The sequence below is a fragment of the Echeneis naucrates genome, chromosome 19 (genome assembly GCF_900963305.1).
Source record: "Echeneis naucrates chromosome 19, fEcheNa1.1, whole genome shotgun sequence".
NCBI lineage: Eukaryota > Metazoa > Chordata > Actinopteri > Carangiformes > Echeneidae > Echeneis > Echeneis naucrates.
In genome coordinates, this window is record NC_042529.1 from 10,214,010 (window position 1) to 10,228,620 (window position 14,611).

Genomic DNA, 14,611 nt, shown 5'->3' on the forward strand with positions numbered 1-14,611 from the left:
TTCAGTTATCCTTTGTAATTTTATACTTAAAAATCACAGCATTACGGGTGAAGATGTGATGAACATAAGTATAAATAATTTAATATCCAGTCCAGCAGTGTCATTACACACAGTGTGCCAACAGGCTAAACATTAGCATCCCCGACCAAAACAATTGGTGCCGCCACGTGAACTCACAGCACCCTCTGCTAACGCAAGGCGGCCTCAAATTTACACTTACAGTTAGTAAGCACACAACAGTAAGTAAAACTGGACAAAAATATTTTGTAAATACACTAGAGCCAACAAAAAAACAAAAAAAAAACAAAAACAATATAGCGACAGGACAGGCTCTCTCATTACGCGCTCCTCTGTCAGCTGTTTGGGCAGCTAGTCAGCGAGCAAAGCAACTTTTTTAAGCTAGCCGTTTTCATGGCAACTGTAGCTGGTGGCGAATGAAAACACAATAACAAAAGCAAACTTTTAGCACCAAGTAACTTACATATGAAGGACAGACAGCTCGTCAGCGCTCAAAGGCCCCTTCGTCTCAGTGAGGACAGACCAGTACCGGACCGGTACCGGCTGAGAGAGACAGCGCCGGTGACCAGTCCAAAATGGCTGCTTCTTCTTCTGCGGACGTCATTCTGCACTGTGCAGGCTCACCTGTATGTTTTTGAAGGAAATGACAAAACACTGACGCTCTCAGATTAACGATAATTATGATATTACTATTATAAGTAAAAAAAAAAAACGATAGAAAGTAAGCTATTAATTCTCACTGAATGGAAAATACTTATGTGCTGTAATGTATGTTTAAAATGTAATTTACACAAACATTTCTGCAGTCAAATGACAAGGCAGCTAAATGTCAGACCAAGCAGTTTGACGTGAAAATAAACCCATACAACATTTAGTTGGTTTCATAAGGTCCTACAAGGAAGTGTGTAATAATGTGGTTATGATTCTGAAAGAAATTCACAGAAACGGTGGTGGAATGTTGGAAGGCCGCTCTCTGAAAATAAATTCACAGCATTTCACTGTCAGTGATATCCACTCTCTACCTGTGGCACTCATTGCTCATGTTGTGTTTAGTACCTTTGAATTGAGCGTGTTGTGTTTCAGACTAAGCCAGTTGTTTGTAACCTTGTTTAACAGGGTATGCATGAACTTTACCAATTAATCCATCATCCACACCCCAGAGGCAGCCTTGAAGGGGCCCATGGTAATACTGATATTCCATGATTAGATTTATTATAAAAAGCTAATTATTGCCCATTAAATCCCAAATTTGTTCGGATCCTCTCATTGTTTTCTTTTACCTCCTGCTGTCTATTGTTGCTTCTTTTTTTACTCAGTTATTCTCTTCTTGTGCAGATCATGCAACATTGTATGTTTGTTCAGGAATAAGGAAGGAAACTGTTGCAGTATTATTAGATCTCAGTGATGATTATCTCTCTCTCTCTTTCTCACTTGTTCTTTCACTGACAGATGGATGCAGGATAATCCTATTGATTTCAGAAGAGCAGAGCAGGACAGTTAGGGTGACTCCCAGGTTACTGACTTACAGGTTCAGGAAAACTGGTCAGCCCTTTGTTCTGGTGCTTTTAAAATCTATTTTCTTCTTAATTTCCATGCTCTTATGCTTAAGTGCAGTGAGTGCTGCATTATGGGTAAAATTAAACCTAAATTCTTTTTGCCTGACAATTGATGAAGTGGAATATTAGCTCAACTGTAACAAACTGTTACTGTTTTGTTGTTGTTGTTTTTACTGATTATGACCTAATAGTAATCATCTAGTGAGATAGTTTGTGTACCACCTAAAAATCTAGTGTAAATTGTGACTGTTATTATTGAACAGAAATGAACACTTCTAGGCTTTATTTTACAATTTTTCACATGTATATTATTTTTACATTTACAGTTTCAGTTCTCAAACAAAACAAAAACATTAAACAATAAATAAATTAAAAATGACAAAAACAGTAAAAACCCTAACACTTAATATCTCATGTATTATTGGACTCTTTGAAACGTTGGGTGTAGCTAGCTAACAATGTAACACCTACAAAAAAATAAATAAATAAATAGGACAAATTACTCATGTACAGTCAAATGCTATTGTTTTGTTGTCCATTATCATCGATTCAGTTTTAATTGAGCTTCCATTTCCTGATCATTTCACATATCTTTGGTTTTCTGCACCGAAGAAAGAGGAAATGACACATTTTAATGAGACTGAGATCTGCAGAGTGAGGCAGCTTTAAAAGACTTTAAAAGACTGTTATTTGCACACTTATTTGGACCAATGCAAAATTATAGGCATCATACAGCAGTCTCAATATAAAGGTTTGAAACATTGAGGATAGTCTGGCAATTGTTGTTATTGTAGTGTTGCTATTAGAGGATATTAATACAGTGACAGCAGTGTGCTTTCCTTCTCAGAGTGCATGAATTTCCTGAAGACAGCAGTAACATAACAAAGTAATATTAATGGAGCATATATTACATGTATTGCATGATGAACAAAATTTAGATTTTATATTTTGAGGAGACAAGGAAACACATATAATATAGGGTTGTTATTATCCTGCATATTGATAGTCTTTCTAGTCATATAAAAGGAATTTTCATTCCTTTTTATCAGCAGGCATAGAGGTTAGAGGTCAAGTGCATTATAATGTCAAGATCAGGCTATTTAGTCTAAAATAGTAATGTTAGAAGGGGTTCAATTACTTTCTCATTGGATGCATAAACCAATACTACACGGCAAAATATTTTGTTGTATTGGCACAAGTAAGATGCTTTTTCTTAAAAGTTTGCACATTAAAGACAAAACTTTAACTTCATTTGAAGTGCATACTCTGCTGTGGATTGCAGAAACTCTATGAGCAGATAAAAGCTCTGCATGTGCATGTTCGTCAACCAGAAATGCACTTTTAATCCAATGTCCACCTAATGATTTTTTAATTTGGAATGACTCAAATATAAATGAGAGACATACTAAGGAAATACAAATCTAGTCCGTTAACAGAAATTTCTACAATTAGTGAGTGAATGTCACAGAAAGCCACATTAGGCCTAAATCATAGCCCATCTCCAACAGATATTACAGAGGAGGCAGAGAGGTCCTAAAACACACTTACTTAGATTGTCTGTCATATATGGTACACAATTGCAATCACACACAAACACATATTTTACATATACTGAAGTCCTTGTCCCCACTGTGCAGTCTCTTTGAACTCAGTTCAGTTGTATTAATATAGTCAGACTTGTTGAAAAATGTCCCTTCCCACCTTCCGTTTTAAATCCACACTTTTAAAGTTCTCCACAGAATTAGGGGAATCTGTTGATGTTCTGTTTCTGCCTCACTAAAGGCTATATGCAGAGGATCTGCTTCCTTTATGTTAACTCCCGGTCTCCCTGACCTCCATAAAGGTAATTATTAGTTCCAGCTGGTTGTACATACTCCTCAGTTTTGTCCCAGTCTGAGACCCAGCCTCCTCCTCCTCCTCCTCCATTGGGATCTGCTCCCTGCTTCATTGCTCCATAGCCTGCTCCACCACTTGTGCGATACAACTCTTCTGTCTCGTTTGCAAGCTCATCCTCATCCAGGATGCCACATTTCTCATCACTCAGCTGCTCTGGCTCAGCCCAAGCTTGCTTCTCACCAGATGCAAAGAGGCCTTCAACAAAGTAAAACAGAGTGTTATTCAGACTTGTGTGTTTAAGGTTTGATTGCATAAAAAACCCCATATTGATGAATACGGATACAGAAATTAATTGAAAATTTTGAGGTAAATATACACACCATAGAAAATAACTCCTCCATAATGAACAAGTGAGGCAATGAGAAATACACCCTGCCATTCTTCACGTGTCTATCAAAACAGGAAAAACATGTTTATAAGCATGTAGAACAAGTGTTTCATTTCCTGTTATGATTTTGAAATCAAGTTTATAAAGTTTATAAAATTCAAAACTGCTAATGCACTGTGTTTTATTAATCTATTTCAGATTTATTGAGCTGACTCAAGTTGGTATCTGTCCCTCTAAAAGGACAAACATTTCCTTATATGCAGGTGCAAAGCGGCAACATTAAGAACAAGCGTCTGTGAGGATGTAACACCACTTCTGTTGCTTTAGAAATATGTTGTCATAACCAAACCCCAATGACAAGATGGTTTAGATACTATTGCGTCAGTTTAGAATAGGTTGAATACTACTAAAATCTAACAGTTGAAGATGATTGCCTATACAAACACAGACCGTATAACCTCTCACCTTGTGCTTCGTCATGGCACCAACTATAAGTGGACAAACCATACCAGACAAAGTGCCCACACCGTTGGAGATGCCCATGAGGATACTTGCATATCGGGGTGCAATGTCCAGGTGGTTCACATTGAAACCTAATGCGGAAGAATAAATAACATTGGACTCATGTTGTGTTCATGACAGCAATGGATACCACCAGATATCTCAAATCAATTGACAGTGTGTACATTTCAAGTTATGCTTTCACCTGAAATGGCAAAGCCAGAGAATCCCACAGCCAGAACCAGGAATGTAATGGCAACACCTTTTGTATGAGAGAAGCCCACCACCAGCAGAAGAGTTGCCTCCATTCCAAACCCTGACATAGACCAGTGAAACCAACAAACACTGAGTTTTATGGAAAAGCACAAGCAGTCCCAATGCAAGTGTATTACTAAAGTCAGGTGATGGCCGTTTCCTTTTTTGCTTCTGCTTCTGCCCTTATTTGTTGTTGAACAAAGTCATCTGTAGACTGACTACTTCTCACTCTGCTATTCAGGTCTAAAAATGGCCAACTGAGCGAGAGCTTCTTCATGGTGACTCATAATTTCTGTTATATGTCATACATTTGCTGACCACAGCTGAAGTTATATAACACTGAAATTAACAACATAGTTAACCACACTGTGATGGTGAGTTAAAGCAGATAGCATTGAATTGGAGGTTTTTACAAATGTCTTTTTGTTTTTCCCTCATATCTTTCCCCTTCTCACCTCCACAGTTCATAAGTTTCCTGACATTTGTGGTGCTCATAATATGATTAGAACGCAGATAGTCGGCAAGCTGGCCCCCAATGGGCACAATGATAGTCATAACCAGATGTGGAAGTGCAGACACTATGCCCACCTAGGTGAGAGATGAAAAAAATATGCAACACAGTGAAAACTGTATATAAAGCAGTGACATTTCAGTAGCACATTATTAAACATTTAGAAACCTTTGTTGCCAGCACACTGCAAGGCCCTTATTCCATTCCATTATTTTTGTTACCTTGCTAATCTCAAATCCAAACACTTCCTCAAAGTATGCAGGCTGGCTGATGAGAAGCAAGTAGAAAGTCCAGCTTCTGCAGAAATTAGCCACAATGATAGCGTACACTGGCATGGATGTGAAAAACGCCCTCCATGGTGTGTTGAATTTCTAGAATATAGAAAATTCTTTAAGTTATGGATTGTTAAAACAAAACTTCTGAATTGATTCACAAGCATAAATGTGCATAAAATGTGTTGTGCACCTTAAAGATCAATGTTTTGTATTTAAAGCTAAGTAGAAACAAGTTGGATGGACGAATTTAATTACCGTATTTTCCGCACTATAAGGCGCACCGCATTATAAGGCGCTACAGTAGAGGCTGGGGTTACGTTACGTTACGTTACGTTATGCGTTAATGTCCATATTCACAATATGACCAACCTTGTTCAACTGTAAACACACAAAAGAAACACGTAAAGCTCACTTTATCAGTTCATTCCTCATCTACAAATCCCTCGAATTCTTCTTCTTCAGTGTCCGAATTGAACAGCTGGGCGAATTCGGCATCCAACACGCCCGGCTCCGTCTCATCAAAGTCATTAATCGAGTCAGTGTCGCTGTTGTTGTCTGGCAGTTCAGTGACAATTTCTGCCTTCCTGAAAGCTCGGACCACAGTTGAGACTGATATATCAGCCCAGGCATTTACGATCCACTGGCAGATATATATATATGGATCAATATCAATATTGATCCATATATAAGGCGCATGGTCAGCTTTTGAAAAAATTGAAGGCTCTTAGGTGCGCCTTATAGTGCGGAAAATACGGTAGTTTTATTCAAATGCATGGATGTAAGCATAAATGAGCAGAGGTCACCACTGATGGAGTTTCCATATCTCACTTTACTCATTTTATTTTGATAAAGAACTACTGATATGTTGAAAAGGGGCTCTTGCTTTTTTACTTCAACTGTATGTGCGACTTTATGCAGTACAACAGTACCAGCCTATTCATATTGAAAGCAGAATTTCCGGAAATCTAAATAACAACATCTGAGTCATATCACTCCGCAGGCAATCTATTTTGCACACTAACCGTGACAGTAAATTGGGCTGTTTCGCCAATGCTGTCCTCGATATATTTCCTTTCCTCGTCAGTGATGGTGGGGTGGGCTGCAGGGCTCTCATAAGAGACCAGGATCCAGAAGCAGTACCACATGACACCAAAACTTCCTGGATAGGAAGGAAGACATGCAAATATGCAGAGAAAGATAAAGTCTAATGATAGTTTGGTAGGTGAAAACAAACTTGCAGCCAGACAGACAGACAGTCTGACTGTAGCTGCTGTCTATAGATTAATTCATTCATGCATAATGAGTCTACCTTTTTTCTTTTCTCATGCATATGGTGCTGGCTTTTGATAGGCCGGTCCTTTTAAGTTTCAGTTTGTCAGCATCTGCTGTGCTATCACACGATCTGCCTCGTGATGTCTGAGCATACACAGGACTATTTTCATGCAAATGATGTCACTTTATATTGTCTTTCACTAGGACGTTAATGTGGAATGTCCACAGAAAAAAAGTTTCCATAAAATAAATAATAAGTATATATTCAGTCCAACTGTCATTTTGAAGAGTGTAAAAGCAAGGGCCATAGTTCATTACCATACACATAGAAGACCGAGGACCATCCTGAATACTGGACCAGGATTCCAGCTAATGGCATGGCAATCACAGCACCAGCGTAAGAACCTAGAGAAAACCAATGTTAAACTAATATTAAACTAAGCAGAATACTCCTGGACTGAAAAATTAAGTCATCTTCCCTTGAATGGCTATTAAAATCTGGTTCCATAAGTGAGTCAGTCTACAGTAACTCCAACATTAAAATGCCAATTTTTACAGCAGAAATAACTATTTTTATAGTCTGTTTGCGAAAAACAGTTTTGGCCTGTTTAATTGCACAAGGGTAAATATTTAACTCCTCTATTTTAGTTATATTTAGGTTTAAAAGTCTGCACAACTGAGGGCAAGCTGTTGAGTGACAGGTGGTGGAGCATACGTTTGCCACAAACTAGCTTGCACCAAAGTCTAAACTCCAAACACAACCCCCTCTTTTTCCCATTTCTGGATTAGCTGGAGGTTTGGTGGAGTCAGGAACTGCCAACACAGCAACAGGAAGTAGCCTGAGATTCAACATCTATTCATCAATTAATGGATGATGGCCCTGAGTCTATTTTCATCTTTATATACTGTGTACAGTATTATATATTAATGAAGCCTTAAAAGAGTATCAGCAACCATCTGTCATTCAAAGACATAGAAACTCTGGCTGGAATTAGAAAGTTACCACAAAAGGCTGTTGTGGCCAGACGACTCCTTTCAAGTGGTGGCGCCCATTTTGCCCAAATTCCATGACAGGCAGGATATGAAACTCCCTGTAGAGTAGGGAAGAAGTTACATTAACATGGATATTTACTTGTTTCCTAAATTTAAAAGGAAACCACAGACAAGACTCCAGCACCTCCACAAGACCTTGAAACACCCTGACAATGATAACACAGCCAAAGTGCATCCGTGCTGCCGTGGGAATAAGCATATTCAGGCAGGATGTGGCCACTATAGCAAAGCCAAACACTCTGGAAGAGCAAAGAATAGAGAAGAGAAGAGATATTCAGGATAAATAAGAGAAGAAATGATCACATGCACACTATAAGTAGTGGAGTACCAGACCTGTTTGCTGCAAACTTTTGACAAATGAACCCTCCTGGAATTTGTGTTACTATATATCCCCAGAAGAATGAGCCATGGATCATTCCCACCGTTTCTGGATCCCAGTCAAATTGAGCTTTCTGGTCGAATACAGCAGAAGAAGACAGACGACAATATTAGATAGAAAACTTTATAGAAAACTGCACATGAAGTTTAATGAGAGGAAGAACAAGAGAACTTATGTGACTGACATACTTTATTTGATCTGCCCTTCTCCATCCAAGACATATAACATAAAGCTGTAACCCTGCAAACATAAACTCATTAACTGCTCTAAGAACACTCCACTCACCACTATGACCTCTTTGTTGTCTCTGTAGATGGTGTGGCTGTTGACCATACTGACGACGGCCACGCCCAAATTACATCGGATCCCAAAGGAAATGCAGAAGCCAATACCAGAGAGGATGGCGATGATGTAGCGCCTGGGCAGCCCAAAGCATGTGCAGTCCACAACGGGCATCTCCTTCTCCTCCACCATCTCCGGCCGGCCCTCTGCCGAGAGTTCAATGGTCTCGCCATTTTCCTGCTTCTTCTCAAGAGCTCTGGAAAGAAGAGTAAGGAAGTGAAAAATGTTACATAAGCTACAGCTCCTGTTAGTTTGGTTGTCTAAAGAAAGGGATTACTAGTTGATTTGTTTTTCACTCATTGGTAATTTGAATTACTACTTAATTGTTGTCTGCCTTCACCATTCAAACTAGTTTCAATTTGCACTGTTTAACCTGAATCCTATGAAATATTTGCAGTTTATGTGAAACTCTGTCAGGATTGGATTGAGAAGTCTTGACCTTTGACCATCACAGTCTATCAGGTTGATCAAATTGAGTTAGTTCATCCTTGAGTCCCAGTAAATGTTCGTGATAAAATTTTCACCTGTGCAACATACAAAAACTATGATTGTGATGTCACCACAACCTTGATCTTTGACCACCAAAATCAAATCAGGCCCTGACTTTTTGCAGCACAGAGGCATAAAAGGTTAATCGTTACATTTCTCAGCTCAAGGCTGTGTCATGTGTTTGCCTGTGCATCTATCAGCTGTAAACTCTGGCATAGAGAACCTTAACAATTCACACCAAAAGGCTCCTCAATGTAAAATTGTATTTCAGAAATCAACACAACAGTAGCACTGTAGTAGCAATTCACAGGCTTCAGAAGTGTAATAATGATAAACTCTTTCACATTTAGTTTACTCCTGATTTTCCAGCCAGCCTTCCCCCAGGTTTTCTAAACGCCTCACAGTGAAGACTGTGATATCAGATCCTGCTCTGACAGCTTGGCTTGATAAAAATGCATGGATCTTGATGTTTAGGCCAATTTTTGGTCTGTCAATTTGAGCCATCAGCACAATTTTCTGTCAGCCAACTGCCACTGGTGCGGGCTGACCCTGACTCATCCTGTCTTCCCGAGGTGTTCATATGTTGGGTATTTCTTTTTTGCAGGCATCATACCCTGAACCTCCTGGTGCTGTGTTAAGTGTTTACAGAAACTTGTCTCATCCTGGTGAATCCATGCTCCTCTCCTCCTTCCAACCGGCCTCTCCTGTCTATACCCTACAGTATGTTTATAGAGCCTGCTGAGAAACTCTAAAAAAACCATGACCTCTGTGAGCCTCGAGTCTAACAGGCATTAAATATGTATCTGAACTCAGCAGATAATCTATTAAACATAACATGTGCTGAGTTCTTAAATCATACTGGTGAACTGCTGGCAGCACAGAATCCTATTGCTAATCCAATCCCTATTGCTTTTTTTGGGGGGTGCGGGGGGTAAATAAAGGGAAAAACCACCATCCAAAGATAAATACAATAAACAAGAGCTGCTTGTGCTTAAGCAAAACACGCCAGTTAGCCCCTGCTCTTTTTAGCAGTGCAGAGGCAGAACAAAGCTTTGGGAGACTGGACTGTGTTTTATAGATGACTTAGTTAGACAGCTGGTTTTACAGGACAGAAGGACTTGAGGGTGAGGCCTGCACTTTTGTTACTGACAGTGCACACCCACCATGGCCATTATTAATAAAGCTTAGCTCACACAAGATCATGCACAAAACCCCTAACCGCAGTAAAACTCAATAGATTAAAAAATGACCTTTGTGTTTGAGCAGTCAGAGACATCAGTAATAATAATGTACATGCAGTTAATCGAATTTTTGCGTGTGGGTGAGCAGCTTCAGTTGAACTGTGTGGTAAATACAGTATAGCTGCAGTGGAAATTGATCTTGTAACAGTAAACTGAGAGCAATTGAACTGATCTTTAAATCTTATAACCTAATTTAAAAAATCTGCAGTACAAGATCTATTCATCATATATTCATGAAGAGGTATCACTACACAGATATCTACACTCCCCATTTCCATTTCTTAGAATCGATTTGGTAAATGTTACTAGTTTATCAGATGAGTACTGTTTGGGACATGAAACATCAGGAGGAATGGGGGCATCTGTCAAAAGTCCCTAACCAGATTGAGTACAGACCACTAAGTCACCACACCCCAGAGTGTGGTGACTTTAGAGGAAGTACCTTATACTTAGTCATCAAGAGCATGGTTAACGTGTGCATTTATTCATTCTATGTGCATAATCTGCAAGGATCTGACAGTTTCTGTTAGTTATGTAGGACTACCACCAATCACATTTATGAACAAATCTTTGCACAACTATTGTCACATTTCTCAGGTTTTATGAATTCTACTTTTTACAGAGACCAGAAATGGCATGAGTATGCTATGTGAAGGTAAATCTAATCTAATTTAATCTAATCTAAAGAGGACGTCCTCCAGTTCCTGCTTTTTAACCTTTTCAGATTAGTCAGATGAAAACCCCAATGATGTAGACCAGAAAGTAACAGAAACACAATAATGAAACATACATGCTCTATTAGTTGTTCTATTGGTTGACTTCAAAAGCAAGAAGTTGGCTCCTCACCCACTGAGGGTTCTTGAAGAGGAGGTGGAGTACAAATACTTAGGGGCTTCCATCAACAATAAACTGGACTGAAAGCCCAACACCAATGCTGTGTACAACAAGGTGATAGGCAGACTCTTCTTCCTGAGGGGGCTGCGATCCTTCCAAATCTGCAGCAAGATATTGGAGATCTTTTATCAGCCTGTTATGGCTAGTGCGCTGTTATTTGCGGTGGTGGTGTGCTTTGGCATCCATATACGTGTATGTATGACTTTAGTCTAGTACTTTTTGTTGGCTATTGTTTTGTGCTTCCTTTTCATTTGGTTATTTGTAATTTGTATTATTTGTTAATGCTGATAGATAATGCTGTAAAAAAAGAATTTCCCTATCTGTCTGTCAGCCTATCTCTCTAGTTACTGTAAGCATGGGGATCTAACAGTCTTTGACGAAAAGTATTAATAGCTCTCCATCTTGAATTATTAATATTGCTGGCTCTGTTGGACTATTTTTGTCCGGGCGGGCCTCTCACTTTATTTCTCCAGTCACCTCTTTATCTTTAACCCTGCCTTTTACAATTGACTCCCCTGACTCACACAGTCTTGGTGACAAATCACAACATTTCATCCATCTACAAACAATCTACATCTGTTTTCCTTCAGTCCAAATGATGCCGACCTGTCATTTAATTTCTTTGCAACATATCACATGCTTGATTTTCATTCTTTTTTGGCTTAGTTTTACTACATACTGTATCTGCTGCGGTGACTTTTCATGGCTGACCCTGAGTTAAGGAAAATCCTTTGTAATCCTCACAGGTGACCTGACCTTCTGCTGGTTGCTCTTGTCACACCACAGGGAATGATTTGGATGCTTCTAAAGCAATTTAACTCAGGAAGGGAAAGGTTTTATTCTGGATTTTGATAACCCATAAGAGAGATGGATTGACATGACTTGTACTGCTGACTGAATAGTTTTTCTTCTCTCTCTCTAAATGAAGCACTGAATTCATACCTCAAGGACAAATGTCAGTAAGTTCAGCAGCTTGGTCTCAGATTTGAGTCAACAGCTTGGAATTGATGATTGGATGAGAGACAGCTGAATAACTTGTGAAGATTGAATGGCTGGAAAGCTCTTCATGACACAAGACCTGCTTAACTTGAGTAACACAAAGGGTGAGCAAGTGCTGCAACCACATAAACTAACAGGACTTTTTTTTTTTTTTTAGATCTCATTGGCAGCTCAGTCCTGTGATATTGTGGATTAGAAGAGATAGAGAGATTTCATTATCAAACTATAGTTACAGACATTCACCAGCCTCTGCACCAGTGAAGTCATTTTTCTCGCTGTTTTCGTCATGCCTCAAAACTGCAGGTGATCTGAGAAATGACTGACGTTGCAGAATCTCTGCAGCGCAGCTGAGAAAAGAAGTGAATAGAAGAAAATAGATAAGGACTTTTCTATGTCTCCTCAATAAAACATCCAGCAGTAAATAAGACACAGCGACCCGGCTGTCTGCTGCTGGAGTTGCGTGCAGAGCGGGACCTGGTTGCGGGGGCTCACCTCAGGGACCGTGAAGACAGCAGCGGGCCTAATCCCAGCACTGAGTGCGGGGGGGCGGGGGCATGATGACGAGCTACCGGGCTACTTAGGTGGAGGGAGAGATGTGGCCAAGGTGTACGGCCTGCAGGGATTTACATGGGCCGACAGCTTGGACGAGCAGAGGCTATTTCTGGAGAGGATTTAAGTGTTTAGACGCTCCATCAAATCTCGACAGCGAGGAAGGGGAGACCATCAATACACACTCCTGCCAGCCTCACACACCTGGGACGGTTTTTTTTCCTCTCAGATCAGATGTCTCACCCAAGGTCACCCATTAGCAGTTTAACCTCATGTCTACACTGACGTCCCAAAATCAGTCCATTGTCAAATATCTACCTCACACCCAAAGAAGGCTGGGCTGCAGCGCCACTGGTGAGACCAACAGGCCGCAGGCAGAAGCCCCACAGGCCTGCAAATGTGCTTGTCATTATATAGTTTATTATATGTATAATAAAATAAAAAAGTTATATAGTTTAACATACACGCATGTATATAGGAGGAAGCGCAACCTATCGCTTGAGCTCTCGCACATAAAGTAGAGGCCTGTGTAATATAACAGTGGCACGGCACTGCAAAAAAAAAAAAAGTCTGAAAGAAATGAACCCGAATATTGATCCAACGCCTCATCTTACACTTATCAAGCAGTTTAGGTCTAACATGAAATTTAATTCTCTTCGTGCTGCGAGGTTTTCTAATTCACTTGTCATTGTCCCTGAAAAAGGCTAATTTCGTTTGGTCGGAGAAAATGCAGTTTACTTTATTGACTTGGGTTGCATATGAAATGACAGATTATGCATGCCAGTTTCTTATAAGCTGCCTTATAGAGAGACAGATGTTGGGACAGCTCATCTAAACCTACACTGATCATGTTGATCCTAAAATGTACCAAGCGCTTCTCTCTTAACTCTAAAGTGGATTTAAGTTTAAAAGATGGGCTTTTTTTTTTACACCAAAGGACGATAACTCCTGCAGCCATCTCTGCCCCCCAATATGTTGCGGCTGTGATGTGTCCCAGTGGGACTTACATACCCGTATATCTTCCCCAGAGTCTTGGCTGCCACGGCCTTAAACCTGTCCGGCCGGATCTCCATCCTCTCTCCTCCAGCGTCCGACCCGTGTGAAGTGTGTGCGCGCTCCCGCCCGAGCGCACAGCCTCTGCCTTCACTCCGTCCGACTTGTGTTTCTCACTCACACATTGATAAAATAAAAAAATTATAACAAAAAGAAAAACTTGATCAGCAGCCTCCTTGACCTCGCGGGTTTCTGCAGTCAGCCACACAGATTTTTTTCCCAAAGATCTGATTCGATCACCCTCCTTGGTGTAAAATCATTGTGAGTCCTTGATGTCCAGGTGAGCCTGTTCACACCTTTGGGTGTCCGGGCTGATTCTCGGGGATCTGGGGGCAACTTTCGACAGGATTCATGGCCACACGGCGTCTCCGGCCGCGCTCCTGAATCCAGATTACCGCTGCCCGCCTGTGCGCTAATCTCTGCAGGTCTGTGGAGTGAGTGGAGCATGTCACTCCCTTCCCAGCCCAGCCGTTTTAAGCACCGAGGCTATTCTTGGACCACACAAGCCTTGAATGGAGAGAATTAGAGTGAACAGTGTCTGATCGAAGCATCTTAACGGAGTTCCCAAGTATTTCTAACAGGGGAGGGGCAGCAGCTCCCAGGACGGACTTCACATCAGTTATGTGTATTCATGAGGGGAAAAATAAGGATCAATACTGAAAGGAGATGAAACTCCAACGGTGAAAGTATACATATAAAAATCTAGCACCTTAGAAATAACTTTCATTGCGGTGTGTCCGTGTGCACAGCTGCCATAACACTTGTGTGTGCAGTGAATAACTCCTAAATACTCAGTATTTTAGAAATGGGACTTTTGACACAGCTTGGTGGAATATCTGTAAGGACTGGGCCTCAGGATTCTGGGAGATATTCATGTATATCATATACCGCTGAAGGTCAAGCATGGACCTCAGGGTCATTTGAGCAACTGGATCTATTCAGGTCTATTTAGTTTGAGATACTTTATTGAAATAATGATATCTGGAACCCATTAAGGTGC

General features: G+C 40.4%; 1 protein-coding gene across 1 annotated transcript; it reads right to left on the bottom strand.

Annotated features, from left to right (window-relative positions):
• Positions 1–3,381: 3,381 nt before the first annotated feature.
• Positions 3,382–13,631, bottom strand: LOC115060008 (vesicular glutamate transporter 1-like). Its single transcript, XM_029527801.1, has 13 exons — positions 13,570–13,631; positions 8,330–8,582; positions 7,999–8,117; positions 7,790–7,904; positions 7,616–7,703; positions 6,931–7,017; positions 6,357–6,499; positions 5,287–5,436; positions 5,010–5,142; positions 4,505–4,615; positions 4,264–4,391; positions 3,791–3,860; positions 3,382–3,665 (listed from the first exon to the last, which is right to left on the bottom strand). The coding sequence occupies exons 1-13, from the start codon at positions 13,629–13,631 to the stop codon at positions 3,382–3,384; spliced, it is 1,743 nt and encodes a 580-aa protein (XP_029383661.1).
• Between the last annotated feature and the right edge of the window lie 980 nt (positions 13,632–14,611).

Excerpts from the sequence above, each read along its gene's own strand:
- LOC115060008 (XM_029527801.1), bottom strand. The coding sequence starts at position 13,631 with ATGGAGATCCGGCCGGACAGGTTTAAGGCCGTGGCAGCCAAGACTCTG. Across the intron at positions 7,905-7,998 it reads CAAAAGTTTGCAGCAAACAG|AGTGTTTGGCTTTGCTATAG; the intron begins GTCTGGTACTCC and ends TTGCTCTTCCAG. Across the intron at positions 3,666-3,790 it reads TGGAGGAGTTATTTTCTATG|GCCTCTTTGCATCTGGTGAG; the intron begins GTGTGTATATTT and ends ACTTTGTTGAAG.